We start from the raw sequence: 16,120 nt of genomic DNA, 5'->3' as shown, positions 1-16,120 counted from the left end.
AAGGCGGAAAGAAAGCATCTTCCTCATGTGTATTTCTGTGGGTGTTCGGCGGCTCGAGCGCTTCTCTGAACGGTTCCCTATTTTGAGTTATTGAATGGTTTCGTCACTGCAACGCTCGAGACAAAGAAACTTGTTCCCATGCCCGCATCCAGATGCCATAAGTTGTTGACTGGCGAGGCGGAACGGGAAAATATGAAACCAGATGCAACCACTAAGTCACCTCACTTGCTGCGTTGAAATAAAAGCAATTTTCCTTCAAACATTCGTGATCACACATTTGGCTTTGTTTCTGTCGCAAACTTGAATCGATAATGTCTACATCTATGGCTACTATTGTGTTTCAGAAAACTGCTTTGCTTCAGCGGTCCTAATTACTGTCGTCATCGAATCGAAACATTTTCCAATTCACACATCTGGGTGACGACGCTACGGATACATTCCTGTTCTCTGTTTTGATCCTGTCCACATCTCTCCGACAGCAGAATGCCAGCTAATTCCATTCCCAGGTATGATAAAGAATATTGTGACGGTGTCGTAGAGCGTAGATAGAAGAGTGTTTTGGTATAGTTGTTTGTGGTCGAGTGTAATTCCATGGGGATGTTTACTCGTATCTCGTAAATATATATTTTTTTGTTGTTGTGAATTTTGGGTGGTAGGAATGCCAAGCATGCGAATATTCAAGCATTTTTAGTACACATATATATTTTCATCTAGTAGCAACACCATCGAGCTAATAACAGAGCATTTAAACTTGTAAAACCGTTGGTTTTGCTTCAATTCAACTCAGCGATCAGTATAGTCATCCAATGGTTGACGCACGAATCATCACCCCGCTGTGGTTTCTTCATGTATTTGTCATCTTTTCACCATTCCAATTAAATTGTCCAGTAAGCTAGAATCTGCAATTGTATATGCTTTGAAGTCGGTTCAGCTCCTAGCATGGAAATTGATAATCTTGACTGACGATTTCGTCCACGGCAGAGGCAACTTAACAGACGCTGCCTCACCTCTGCAATAGGAGCAGCGCGAACGAAGGTAGCGAGGGGTGGTAATCGCTACATTTATATATAATCGCAAACGCTACTTTCAGTCACGCTGCCGGACAAGGCAGAGGTGAGGCAGCGTCTGATGAGTTGTCTCTGCTCTGGATGAAACTGTCAGTCGAAATTTTTGATAAACTTTGGTTTTTAACCCAAAAAGAGGAGTCCGTGGACCACAAGAGAGGAAGTATTAGGAAGTCGCACATGAAATGGCCGATTTGGTAGTAAAATTTGAAACGACTGTAAAGCTTACAAAAATTTATTTAATTAATCAAAATAGGTGCCAGTTGATTCAAAACACTTCTCCCAGCGAAGTAAAATTGTTATTCCGCCAAAAAATGATCCAAATGCTTAAAAAAGTGGTAGTCGGTTGGTGAAAGGTCCGGTGAATATGGTGGATGAGGCAGAGTCTCATAGTGCAATTCGTTCAACTTTTTAACCGTTGTTATCAATTCGATTAATCTTGGCCGTTGAATATTTAATTTTTGGTGCATTTCCTCGAGTTTGACACAGTATTTCTGTGCATTTATCGTTTCTCCAGGTGGCAAGAAAGAATAGTGGATAACTCCAGCTGTAGACTACCAAACAGTCACCATTACCTTCTTCGAATGGAGGCTTGGTTTCGGCATATGCTTCGGTGGCTCATCAGCATCTAGCCATTACGCTTATTCGCGACGATTGTCGAATAATATCGACTTTTCATCACATGTCACTATTCTGTGCAAAAAGGGATCGCTTCTGTTCCTGGAGAGTAATGAACTGCAATTTCCATTCGAAACGCCATGTTTTGCTCCATAAGGGCTTGCGGAACCCATTTGTCGAGCTTTCTCACCTTTCCAAGTTGTTGCAAGTCACCTGTCGAAGAGTGTACGCCCAGTTTCTCTGCAATGTCTCTCATTTAAACACAGGGATCTCTCTCCAGACAACATTGTGGAAGAGATGCTGAGGACTGCTGACAGGTGGAACCGTGTTGCCCATTACGTTCGGGCCCTTCTCGTTGCTAAGAAGATAGAACTCGACCGGTGGAGGAGCCGGATGGCAGGGGGCTCCTTGAACTGACAGTTCCCTTCCTCCTCTCCCCTCCCGTTGGTGAAAGGAATTGCCTGATTTGAAGGCTCCGCAAGGCGGGAGAGTTCGGGGGCTGGCCCGAAGTAATGTGACAAACGGTTCCAGGCTAGCTCTCTGATGATGGGGAGGTGTTTAGTTGGTAGTCCGACGACGTACCGAATCGGGAGTCCAACACTGGGTGCGTAATTGCGTAATTGCATTCACCTACCCTTAAAAAAAACAAGTCGGAATACCGGAAGCTCGCGCTTCGGGTATAAAGGTTTTGTGTTCATCTTATGTAAGAGACGCACATTTCTCTGTCCGTATATAGCTACAAATCCAACCTAATCCTTCATATTTTTCCAAACTACGAGACATACGTACATATTAGGGCCATAGATATCACGCTCACTCTAAACAAACAAACTGCCTATTACCTGCTGTACACATATATGCACGTATCTAAATTTATCGTACCCATATTTCCGATTTACGTCTTATATCTATCTGAATTAGGCACTAGCCGCAAAGTTCATTAGCACGCATATATTATATACCTACATATACACATGTCTGGTTGACAAATAACTAACAAACTAAAACAAAATAATTGTCTGCGACCCAATTCATAAGAATTCATTTCGTTGTGGTATTGACGAATTGATATGTGATGATGACGTCATGCGGGTTGTAGAGTGCACGAAATTCACAAAAAATTGTAAAGTTTCACCCCCAATAACTTTGTTAATAATAGTTGGATTTTCTTCAAACTTGACCAAACTGTGCATTATATTCTTCGTTACACTCATGCTAAATTTTGTATTTCTGGGATGAATATAAGGGGGGGTGCCGGGTAAATTTCTAAAATGTGGAAATATACTATTATTAACTTTATTTGTGCAGATATCGGAACCGGATATATTTTGAGGCCTAGATTTCGTAGAGATGCACCACTGTGATTTTTTCCAGATTTTTCGGTTGGATAGGTTCCGAGAACGAGACCTGTTACACTTTTTGTGGGTCATATTTTCAACCCTTACTCCCCTATGTTTCATCTAATATCAAATATTGAACCAGATTCGAAAAGTACTAATTGAGACCTTTCATTTGATACCCCACTTGGCTACATTCTGTGAAAAAAAAATTTGCACCCTCCATTCACATGTACGGAGAGCCCCCCCTTAAACTTAACGCAAGATGGCGCCACTTACTGCATGTAAAGGGATCACCAGATTACATACTCTCACCAATTTTCGTGACAATCGGTCCAGCCGTTTCCGAATAAATCGGGTGTGACAGACAGACAGACAGACAGACGGACAGACAGACACCGTCACCATTCTAATAAGGTTTTGTTTCACACAAAACCTTAAAAAAGGTCTCTCATAGACTGACGTGTGTCGGATTCGACTAGCAAACGCAGCTCGTCGTTATCAATCGATGGTCCTGGATGTCCACGTGGCTCACTTTGAAGGTTTACGGGGCCTGACCGGAATATTTTTCGAGCCACCGCCGTGTGGTATCAGCTCCAAATGCGCTGTTAATGTTCCTGGTCGCCTCCGCTGTTTTATGACCGAGTTTGAACTCATACAGAAAAAGTATACATTGTTGGCTCTTTTTCATCCTTTTTTCCTTTTTATTCGTTGTTATCACAACGATGGTCAAAACTGAAATGACTCCTTGATTAAATGTAGGAGTATTGATACTTCATTATCCAACGGCACCAACTTGTGGTGGTTTGATACAGCAAAATCACAACTAACTTCACTTGATTGCCAAATCGACCATTTCATATGCAACAACCTAATAAGTTGCTTCCCAAGTGGTCCGGTCCGTCATCAAGTGGATGCAACCTCAGGACTCCCAGTATCCTCTACATTGAAATTGAAGTTATGATTTCAATTTTCCGATAGAAACATGTATAGTGTGGAATTCCTATAGAAACATGTATAGTGTGGAAGCGATCAAATTCTTTAGCCCTTTCGGTGCCAGTCCTTCTTTTGCAACCAACCAACACAAAAAAGATAGTAGGGGAGACCAGGGCAATTCGTGACAACGCGAAAAATTTGAAAAAGGCACCATAGGAACCTATGTGAAACTAAAAATCTGAAAATATCCTATAGGTGGCTCTAGTGACCTCCTAGGTTGGATCAAAGTTTCACACGCGCATCTGTCATTGCGCGTTGTTGGTGGCATAAGAAGTGTTTTGTATGTCAAAAGTACAGGGACCAAACGCACCAGGCGCGAAAGTTTTACCAACAAGTCAGCAGGATGAAACCTTACAGCTCTCAACCTGCGGAGACAAAGAGGGAAATCTGATTTCCGACAGAACGGACATATTGGAGCGGTGGGTTGATACGATGCTGGCAGGGAATGGGGGATGAACTTCATCTTGTTATTGAGACAACTGCCTTTCCAGGTTTTGGACAAGGCAGCGAAGGCGGATCTAGCGCCGTTAATGCATCAGGCAATGCCCAATTCGATGCCATGGTTGGCAGAAACGATGATCCCTAGATATACAAATTAATCGACGCATTCAATGCTCTGCCCAATAAAGCGGGAAACGCATGCGTGCGCACTGAGAGAGCTGTCAAATGAAGTTTATTACACGGACTTGTATGAAGCACGCAAAAAAGTTCGGAAAATTGAACTTTTGCAATGCATGACAGATAAGTTTGTTGTGTCATTTGCAATATAGCGGCGATTTTCGTTTTCGGCTGCTACTTTTGAGTGTAATTAATTTGATTGAATTCCCTTTGAGAACTGTGGAAGACACTATTTGCGTTGTAAGTAATAATTATTAATGTCACCTACGTTAGTCCCGTCACTTCCATTCATAAAAATTGAATTTTAGTCGGAGGTATGTGCATTCTTAGTGGCATTTGATTGGATTAATTTCATAACATAAAATATAGGAAGATGCATACATTAATTGCATAAACTGGATGATTATGTGCAATGCCGTGATTTTGTACTCGGACAATCTAGTTGCGTGCATATTTTATGTTATGAAAATCACACAATTAAATGCCACTAAGAGTGCCAATATCTCCGGCTTGAATTCAATTCTTATGAATGGAAACGACGGGACTAACATTAATAATTAGCACTTGCAACGCAAATAGTGCAGTTCTCAAGGTGAATTCATTTAAATTTAATTACATTTAAAAGTATCAGCCAAATTGCAAATGGCGTCATCTGTCATCAGACGGAAACTTGCCGACGTGGAGTGAACTTTGCCGACCTGAAATTTTGATTGTACATTGAAACTGCGTGTAGATCGGAGCTTCTCTCGACCGGATTACGCACGATTCTTAATTGTGTTTCCCGCTTAATGCAGATGGGGAGAGTACGATGACCCGTCAGGCTGAAAACCTTGGTTTGTTGATGTTTATTTTCAATCCACCTCTACTTGCCTTTCTTTCCAAATCCAGAGCCATTTGGCCAAGGCCCATGATTCGATGAGAAGGCAAACAGATGTCATCAGCGTAATCGAGGTGTTTGAGGAAAGATGTCATCGTCAGTTGAACTCTTCCACCTCTGCCAGACAAGGCAGCACGAAGAAATAATATCGGTGACAATCGGTGGGCTCCGCTTTGGACCTCAAATTCCCCTGAGATTGTACCTCGATACAACACGTGACATTTTGCATCATCATATGTCGCCCTAGTGTCCGGATAGCTGAGTGGTTAGAGCGCAAGGCTGTCGTACGGAAGGTCGCGGTTCAAATCTCGCTGGTGGCAGTGGAATTTGTATCGTGATTTGACGTCGGACACCAGTCGACTCAGCTGTGAATGAGTACCTGAGTCAAATCAGGGTAATAATCTCGGGCGAGCGCAATGCTGACCACATTGCCTCCTAGTGTACCGTTACGGTCTTGAATGAAGTGCTCTAACACACTTCAAGGCCCTGATCCAACATGGATTGTTGCGCCAACGATTATTATTATTATTATATATGTCGCCCTAATAATAGCCATTAGTTTCTTCTGAATGTCCTTCCTGCGTAGAGCACAAAAGATACACTCCCTATTCATACAATCGAACGCTTCTTAAAATCTATGAAGAGCAGATGCAGCAAGGATCTGAACTCCACGCACTGTTCCAAAATGACCCGTAGGTGTTGATGTGGTCAATGTAGGAGGATCTTGAGCGGAAACAAGCCTGCTCTCTGTCGATCAAGCTTTCGAAATGTTCTTTAATGCGTTCTAGGATTATTATAGCTGTTATCTTTGCGACGGCTGGGAGCCCGCATATACCCCTCCAATTGTCACATTCAAAACGGATCCTTTTCTTTGAAATCTTAACGGTCTCTGATTCCCAAGATTTCCGTACGAGTGGAAGCCGCAGATCTACAGCAACTGCAGGCGCAGCGATAAATAACTCTGCAAGGAGACCGCAAACGGCTTTACTCCGTTTGAGTGCATTGATGAACGGAATGATTTCTCTTCTGCTTTGAGGAACAATCCGTATACGCATGTTACGGTGACTACCGATTTCAAGGCCCAAACACAACAGGGGAGTGACTTCGTGCGTCCGCAGTGAGAGAGCTGTCAAATGAAATTCATTACACGGACTTGTATGAGATAATATGCAACAAGTCCGATGCGCAATGCGGCACGCAGAAAAGTTCGGAAAATCAAACTTTTGCGTTATTGTTGAATGTAATTAATTTGAATGAATTCGTTTTGAGAACTGCGGAAGGCACTATTTGCGTTGCAAGTGCTAATTATTAATGTCACTTGCATTAGTTCCGTAGCTTCAATTCATAAAAAATAAATTTAAGCCGGAGGTATATGCACTCTTGGTGGAATTTAATTGTATGAATTTTATGAAATTCAGTTCGCGTAACGTCCGCCATCGATCACAGCGGTCAATAAAGCGTTCAACTTCTTCCGTTTATCGACCCGATTCCACGATTCTGCAGTCAGCCAGATCTTATGACACTCCGGTGCTTTGCCGACTACCTATATAACACCCGAGAAAACAGCATATTTGATGGCAACCCAATGCTCATCGATATTCTCAGGCAGATTCCTCAGTATATTTGCCGTCCGATCAGCAAGATAGCTCTCCCATTGTCGAGCAACAGTTAGATCATACAAACGGTCGATGTTGGACTTAAAGGGTCGCAGCTCCCCAGCCCCGCGAAAAATGGCGGAGGCAACTCGTAAGTGAATATCAGATCTCTTTCGAGGCTGATATCAGCGCCTCTCTTGTTACGCACATCCAGGAGACAACTCCTAAATCTACTGCTGATCGCGGAGTGGTCGATCTGATTGCTCGTAGGATACCGATCAGTTGAAATCCAACTGATCTTAGGTGGAGCAGTGAAAGGTGCAAAAATCCACATCCATTATCGTTACGGTGGCCAACATCATGTTTCTGCATCACATGTCCGAGCAAAGTGTTGGGAAAGTTCACACTGATTTATCCCCTTCATCAGTACAAAGCTACTTTAGTAGTCCCGAAATATATATTTACATTGAAAACTAAAAATTGTAGTTTGGAGGAAGCTACCCTTGTCTATCAATTGCCTAGACTAGACTACAAATACCAGACAGAAATATAATCTCTTACAAATGCATATGTCCGCTAACTTTACAGCTTCCCTTATAGGTTCCGGGTATAACCAACCAAATAAGCCGACCCCTTGAGGATCGTTATATACGCACTCTACTGTTTGTGTTATAGTCTACCTATCCAATTTATAGAGCATTCCACTGGCCTGCAACCAATAGTTTAAGAAATAATGGAAAATTTGCAGATGTGCTATTTATCTATTGCGTGGTTTTCGTCTTACAGAAGCTGCATCTACCCTCCTTAGGAAGGTTCAAAAACTGGGCTGCATTGGAGCAACTCCTGGCTGTAAGATTATCCCCAAGTGCTATCTTTATATGTCCTCGAACATTTAAATCGAGACTTAAATTTTCCTTTTCGGTATATTTGGCCTTGCAAAATCCCTCCAATTCCCGTTAGATATCGGCGGTGATATGACATCCCCCCGTTGATGAATGGTCTTGAGAGTAATCCTATCATTTTTATCTGGCCCCGCATATTGGTCAGGATCAGCCTAGTCAGTCTTATCAAATTAGCCGTGATACTGAATTCTCCCATGGTCGTGTACAGTTTTACCCTAGCTATGCTATTACAGCCTGCCTGGAAGTCGATGAGGAGATCATGCAACTAACGGCCATATTAGAGCAGTTTGCACCGCTTGCCACAGAGAAAAAATTTGATATGTTTCCCATTTGTCTGAAGTGAAGCCTCTTTGCTATGGGCGTCGGATGTTCTGGGCGTATGAGGCTATCCGGCCCAGCAAGATAGCGGAGAATATCTGATAGATGATAGGGATAGGGGTAGGGTAGAGTAGGTACTATAATTGCTGAACTATGTGAGCATTGCTTCGTTGTCCCTAATCTTGGGCGATGAATAATAATCTTGGAGATGAACGGCTTGGTTTAGCTGGTGGCCTCCATATTTTATCACTGTTGAAATATACTGGCAAACAAGCATGCTGCCAGCACCCTTTACCATTAGCATCAAAGTAAATGGATCTTGGGGATGTTTTCATTCACTCACTAGGAATCCATGACGCATCAGTTGTTATGATCCTTCAAAAGAAGTTTTCATATTTTCCTGAACGATTAAGCAATTCCAGACACCAAGGATTTCGCAGCGATGCGGTACATCTTCGGTTAACATAACAAGATATATAGTAACTGGTATCCCACACTCCTCAATAGGCACACTCACATCGATTTATCCGCCCCATAATGCCAATTTTGACAACATATGTGTCCTCCTTTGACTTGGAAGGACGTATACGATGCTCATGGTCTTCAATCGACTGAAAACCACCCTGGAAACGGTGGTGTTACTTGGAATCATGTTTTTTTTCTTATTGGCTTTTACAGTTTCTAATAAAGAACTGCCTGGCAATCATTGCTCTATTGATTTTTATTTTTTCCGTTTGTTTGATTTGAATTGAAGTTTTGCTTATTTAACGAATAAATATCGACAATTTCAGTAAACTTTATATCTGTATAATTTTTGCTTCAGATGGGTCGAACCCCGCTGTTTACAATAAAACTCATTTTTCCTGTTTCTTACACACGCTTTTAAGGAACAAATAAGCAGAAGATGTTATCATGACCCTTGTATCCAATATCAATTCAAGAGGATTATGACTTCAATTTTTTCCAATTAACGACCGCAAAATGCAGTGATAATTAAGCCACCATCTTTGCGACTCCAATAAAACAATATCCAAGGAGAACATTTTTATTAAGGTTAATCATCGATACTGAGCGTGCAGGTTCGCAACAAAGTCGTTTTCGGATTGAATGAATTAGCAGTATTTGGTGAATTAGGTCATTCGGTGGTATTTTCCGAAACTTAAAGCGTAGTCTCTACCAATTTTATATGTAAACAAAAGTGATGACACAACAAAGACATCACATTACCGAGTTTATTCACATTATCAAAAAATTGGGCGTAAAATGATATCAAGTTTTGGACAATTATTGCTATTGCAAATGTCGAATCATTCAAATATGATCTCAATGTTGAGGGTGGACATGTTGAATCTAATTGAAGTTACCGGGAAATTTTAAATATCAACTGAACTACTGTTTGTCATACTTCAATGATTTATCATTTTCCATGATATCAAGTATAAGATTTGAATGCCTGACACGACATTGCAATATGCAAATTAAATTAATACGATCGAACACTAACGACAAAAAATTGTTTGTGAAGGGGTTGTTAATAGTATCTTGTTTCCTGTCAACTTGTCTGTGAAGGGTATGTTATTAATCAGCTGCTTCTTGTTAAATGGTCCGTGAAGCTCACATTTTCAACCCTACGTATTGGATCCCTATTCAAGCTATTTACATAGTACCGCAGTAACGCTTGATTTTAACTGGATTCAAAATCTTTTGAAGGAATTAGCAAATAATCGTTAAGAGCTCTGTTCGAATAAGCAATACAAACCTTTGGCAACGCTAACACTGGAAATTATTTTCTTGAATTTACTTTATTATATAATAAATGCTGGAATGATTTTATTGACAACTTTAATGCCGTACACTGGTGCTGTGTAACTTCTGAAAATAATGTGTTTTTTAAATGCCGGAAGTGGCAGTGAAATGTAGATTACACTTTAAGAAACGTCGACAAATGCATTGCTGGCTATGCAGTGGAATCCACTACCTCAGAGCGGTCTACGGTTGGGTGCGTCGCAAAATAATAGAGGTGTAGTGGGGGCTTCTCGGAAAGACTAAGAGTAAGCTAAAACATACTTCTTCTCACCGGGAACGATGGCGCATAGATCTGAGCACGTTGTCCTGCGTTTAGGGGATATTGGCCACCATATCCATACATATATTATCAAAGCGGCATATGGCGTCACAAACTTGTTCCATAAAAATTTTTTTAGTTCAAAACCGAAATCCGATAGAAATACATTCTGTTCCGATAATATTTCTTCTTGTTATCGGTGACAATCTCCTCCAAACCTGGGCGGGAGAGTGTAGAAGGTTTCAACGAGCCATGGCGTCTATCTTCAAAATACCTCACCTACGCTGATGACATCTGCTTGCTCTTTGGTTGAGTTATGTATTTTAGCCACATGATACTGAGCTTGAAAAAGAGGCAAAGTTTACCGTCTGACAGACAGGGAAATTTGATTTCCGACAGAATGGGTATATTCGAGTGATGGATTGAGTATTTTGATGAACTGGTCAACAACCAAAATATCGGCGAGTTAGAGTTCCCGCCAACTGAAGACGACGGATAAATACTGCCATCAAGCATGGAAGAAACAGTCCGTGTAATTCACCGGCTTAAAGACCATAAGTCGCCAGGAGCCAATGGAATTACAACCGAATTGGTTAAATATGGAGGAGGAGGAGTGGTTCATCAACTAATGCTCAAGGTGTGGGATAGCGAATCAATGCCTGACGACTGGCAAGGAGGCATTATCTGTCTCATACATAAGAAGGAGGATATCACGCTATGCAGCAATTATAGAGGTATCACGTTGCTAGGCCGGATAGCCCCATACGCCCAGAACATCGTTGGCCCATGCCAAAGAGGCTAAGGCAATCCAGGCAAATTAGCAACCGATCAGATTTTCTCTCTGCGGCAAGCGATGAAAAAACTGTTGGAATGTGGACATCAGTTACATCATCTTTTTTATCGCCTTTAAATTCGCCTATGACAGTATAATAACAATAATAATCGTTGGCGCAACAATCCATATTGGATCAGGGCCTTGAAGTGCGTTAGAGCACTTCATTCAAGACCGTAACGGTACACTACAGTATACTGTAGGAGGCAATGTGGTCAGCATTGTACTCGCCCGAGATTATTACCCTGATTTGACTCGGGTATTCATTCACAGCTGAGTCGACTGGTATCCGACGTCAAATGATGATACAAATCCCGCTGCCACCAGTGAGATTTGAACCGCGACCCGCCGTACGGCGCCTTGTGCTCTAACCACTCAGCTATCCGGACACCATAGCCAGGGTAAAAAAAAACTACACGGCCATGAGAGAATTCGATATCCCAACGAAATTAATAAGACTGATAGGCTGACCCTGACCAATGTGCGAGGCCAGATAAAAGCAGCAGGATCGCTATCGAGACAATTCAACATCAACAACGGTGTAAAACAAGGAGATGCCCTATCATGTATCCTCTTCAACTTGGCCCTGGGGAAAGTGATTCGCGATGCAGACGTAAATGCGAGAGGCACCATCCTCTTTTCAAGTCCACCAAACTACTGTCCTACGCTGACGATATTGACATTATGGGGAGAACAATCCGAGATGTACAGTCTACCTTCATCCAGGTCGAGCAGGTGGCTCGAGATCTCTGGCTGCATATCAATGAAGGTAAGACGAAGCACATTTGGCGTCAGCGGCAAAAAGCGAAGAATGAACAGCATCGAATCGCACTGGTCAAACGGGATGAATAAAGATAGGCGACTTCAATTTTAAGACGTTGAAAATTTCTTCTATCTGGGGTCGAAAATCACAACCAATAACAGTTACGACGATGAAACCCGCGCACAGTTGTTGGCTGCCAACAGAATCTATTTCAGCTTATAAAAACTGTTTCGCTCGAAACGTCTCACCATAGGGTCAAAACTCTTACTGTATAAGACTATCATCTTGCCAGTCCTTATGTATTCCTCGGAGACCTGGGTTCTTAGCAAAAAAAAACTGGAAACTCCTGCCCGCGTTCGAGAGAAGAATCCTCCAAAGAATTTTTGGCCCCCTACATGAAGATGGACGATTCCGTAGCCTACATAACGATGAAATCTATGAGCGATCTCACAACCGTCTGCTTGTGGATAAAATCCGGCTCAACAGGTTATGGTGGGCATGTCACCTAATCCGTATGGATGAGGATGATCCAGCCCGGAAAGTCTATAAGGGCAATATCTTTGGTAGAAAAGAAGACTAGACAGACTCTGCCTTAGATGGAGCGATGGCATATCGAATTGGCGGACCTCGGCACAGAACAGGGATGTCTGGAGTTCCTTATTAAGGCAGGTCTAGATCGGATATCGGTTGTTGCGCCGTTGAAGATGATGATGATACGAGGCGTTGCGCTCGCCCGAGAGTATAATCCTGATTTGACTAATAGCTGAGTCGACTGCCACGAGTGAGATTTGACCCGCGAACTTCCGTATGACAACCTTGTGCTCTACAGTAACTTCAACAAAAAACATCAAGTTGAATTGTAACGCCTAATGCGGGATGGAACTGTTTTCAAGAAATAGGAAACGGTTCCGTGTGGTAACGTGCTATGGCCCATGTAAGGATCAATCACAAACTTTAAGTCTTGAATGTATCATAGATTTTTTTTTTGTTTTTGTGTGGGTTTTTTTAGAATAAGAAAATCAAATAATTACTTTTCGACCTGAGCTCGATTTGAGTCAAATTGAAGAAGAAAAATGGACATTTTCATATGCGAGGTTGGATAATTAAGTAATGAGACTGATTTTATTGCCGCGCTTGTGGTAAACCTGCAACGTTCAAATTCCCTTCCTCTTCCCTGGCATCCTTCCCTCTCCATTGATATATTCACCATCGCTCTAGCTTGTTTTGTTCGCCTGCTGCGTCGTGTTGAGTAGACGTGTGTGGGTGGTGCTCGTTACGAAAATGGAGAAACGAAATCTAGAGATTGGGCGAAACAGCTTCGGAAACGTACGCTAAAATTGTAAAAGTGCATGGTGATAGTGCTCTTAGTCGTGCCCAGGTGCTTCGATGGCATAAAGAGTTTAAGGAGGGGCGTGAAAGCGTGGAAGACGAGGCGCGAAGCGAATGCGCGGCGTGTGCGCGTCCTAATCCGTAAAGACCGACGTTTAGCAGTTCGAATGTTGGCCTCGGAACTGGCTATCAACCGTGAAACAGTCAGACAAATGTTAACAGGCAATTTCGGGATGAAAAATTGCGCGCGAAGATGGTTCCAAAGAACCTTTCTGAGGAGCAAAAGCAGTATCGAATGACGGTCGCAGAAGACTGTTTGGAACAAGTGGAAAACGGTCCTACGCTGCTTGTTCGAGTTATTACAGGCAATGAGAGCCTGTTTTTCCAATATGACCCGGAAACCAAACGTGAAACCTCACAATGGTTGTCTCCGCACGCCCCCGCCCAAAAAAAGCTCGCATGAACAAGTTGAAGGTGAAAACGTTAATTATTACCTTTTTTGATAGCCGTGGAATTGTCCACAAAGAATTTGTTCCATTGGGACAGACCGTAAATCAAGTCTTCTATCGCCAAGTACTCGAAAGATTGCGAAAACGAGTCAACAGGGTGCGCCCAAACATCGCTCGTAACTGGATCCTTAATCACGACAACGCGCCGTGCCACACAGCCCTCAGCGTGTCCCAGTATTTAGCCTCTAAAGGGATCGTCGTGTTGCAACAGCTGCCTTATTCGCCCGATATGTATCCCTGTGACTTTTTTTGTTCCCTAGAACAAAATCGGTGGTCAAAGGAACCCATTTTGAGTCAATTACGGACATCCAAGCGCCCCGACGAGAGTACTCGCGGACATCCCAGTCGAATCGTTCCAGAAATGTTACAAAGAGTGGAAAACGCGCTGGAATCGCCCAGGGGAACTACTTTGAAGGGGATGACAGAGTTGTAGAATAATTTTAAAATATACGGTTTTTATGGAATCAATCTCATTACTTAATTGTCTAACCTCGTGCCTCAATATTTCCTTCCATATTTATGATAGCAAACAAAACTTGTAAAGCATACTTATGACATTCATTTATTTCAGGAGAATGGATTCCTCCGGTTCGGGATCAGAGACTAACGGAAACGATGGTGCTCTAAGTTCCTCGCCTGGTGCTTCAAGTCTCAGAGAACGCACTGACAGTGAAAGTTCTGACAAGTAAAACTATTGAGCCTTCGTAGATAGCATATTGAACTAACGGATTTGTATTTTCTCCTAGACAAACACGCTTCATATTACCTAGTGCTGATGGCAGTCCACCAAAGGTCCTCACAATGGATGAAGTTGTTGACGTTGTAAAGAATATACAAAATATGACTCTAGTCCATGAAATTGCCCTTAATCCGGAATTCAAATTGAAGCCATATGAACCACCAGAAGATAGGTATAGTTCCGTGAAATTGAAGGAAAATCTTTCTCTTAATCTGATAAAATATTCCAATTGTTGCTAGCTTGGAGCGCCGGATCCGTGATGTTATGCATAAAGCATTTTGGGATGTCCTTCGTGAACAGCTGAGCCAGGACCCACCGTGTTTTAATCATGCAATACAACTTTTGGCGGATATTAAGGAGGTAATAGAACTTAAAGTGCATTTTGGCAGAGATTTAAGTTTATTTCCGAGAAAATACGAATATTCAACTTTTTCTTCTACCCGAATTTCAGTGCTTTCCCCAAATCATTCCCGCCAACAATAAACGCCTTCTGGATCACATCAATGAAGTGCTCGATGTGACAGTCATCCAACAACAAGCTGAACAAGGTGTTTTAGACTTTAATTCATATGCAAATTTCGTGATAGGAATAATGGCTAAATCGTGTGCCCCAATCCGCGATGAGGAAATTCGGAAACTTCAAGAAATTGACGATGTGGTCGATACTTTCCGTGGCATCTTGGAAACAATGACGGTAATGAAATTAGATATGGCAAACTGCTTACTGGAATTCGCTCGCAATGATTTGGTGGCAAATTCGGTCGAATATGAAAAAGAGAAATTCAAAGAATATTTGGAATATTACAAATGTAAGGCTCGGCTATCACAAAACATATCGGATTTACATTTAAGTAATTATTTTACTTTTGAAATGATTCTAGTTGGATTTCCAGCCACGGAAAATTGGTTGAAACGGAGTCAAAGCCAATCGCAAGACAGTAATGGTGTGGTGAGCACTCCGGATCAAGTCATATTCAATGCTTACATGGATCTGTTGGACTGGAATGAAGCCGATGAGTTTCCCGAAATTCTTTCAATTGATAAGGATCGGATATTGAAACTGTCTAGTCGGGCTTTGAGACTGTGTGCTGCCGCTTGCACAATAGCGATCTCATCTAGTATCCCAATTATCTCACAACGAACTGAGAATCGAGTAGCTTTGGCACAAGAAATTGAGGTTCTGCTGCAAAGTGTTGCGAACAACAGGTAAGTGCTTGAGCACATAAAATATGTTAAATTGAAAATTAATTTCCATTGAGACATGTAGAAGTAATGAAAATATTCATTTCTTTGTGGTCTTCGAAAATTACTAAAATACGTATTTTTGTGCGCCCATTTCCAGTGACTTGGAAAACACCATGGAGAATGTCTCATTACATGTTCAAACTGTGATAAAAAGCCGACTTCAAGAGGAAAACTCGCCCCCATTGGATGCAGTCATCGAAAATACACTAAAATCACAAATCCTTCAGATTGGTAAAAAGGATTCACCTGTGCGAAGCCTAATGTGTAAGTTCCAAAAATTAGCATAATTTTCGGCCCAAACCTATGGTATCTT

General features: G+C 42.0%; 1 protein-coding gene across 4 annotated transcripts in view; it reads left to right on the top strand.

The window, feature by feature from the left end:
- Positions 1 to 16,120, top strand: part of LOC119657363 (T-complex protein 11-like protein 1) — a 28,338-nt gene that overhangs the window by 11,336 nt on the left and 882 nt on the right. For 2 of the 4 annotated variants that reach the window (XM_038064244.1, XM_038064242.1), the window contains exons 2-8: positions 345 to 506; positions 14,395 to 14,508; positions 14,570 to 14,734; positions 14,802 to 14,922; positions 15,014 to 15,371; positions 15,444 to 15,768; positions 15,905 to 16,071. In XM_038064244.1, the coding sequence (XP_037920172.1) occupies positions 484 to 506; positions 14,395 to 14,508; positions 14,570 to 14,734; positions 14,802 to 14,922; positions 15,014 to 15,371; positions 15,444 to 15,768; positions 15,905 to 16,071 (1,273 nt within the window). In that variant the 5' untranslated portion in view covers positions 345 to 483. The remainder of the gene's footprint in view (positions 1 to 344; positions 507 to 14,394; positions 14,509 to 14,569; positions 14,735 to 14,801; positions 14,923 to 15,013; positions 15,372 to 15,443; positions 15,769 to 15,904; positions 16,072 to 16,120) is intronic. The other 2 variants (XM_038064245.1, XM_038064246.1) reach the window with 1 other exon arrangement.

This window comes from Hermetia illucens, chromosome 5, assembly GCF_905115235.1.
Source record: "Hermetia illucens chromosome 5, iHerIll2.2.curated.20191125, whole genome shotgun sequence".
In the NCBI taxonomy this organism is placed as follows: domain Eukaryota; kingdom Metazoa; phylum Arthropoda; class Insecta; order Diptera; family Stratiomyidae; genus Hermetia; species Hermetia illucens.
Note: the sequence above shows the minus strand (reverse complement) of the source record. Positions and strands in the feature narration are given on the sequence as shown.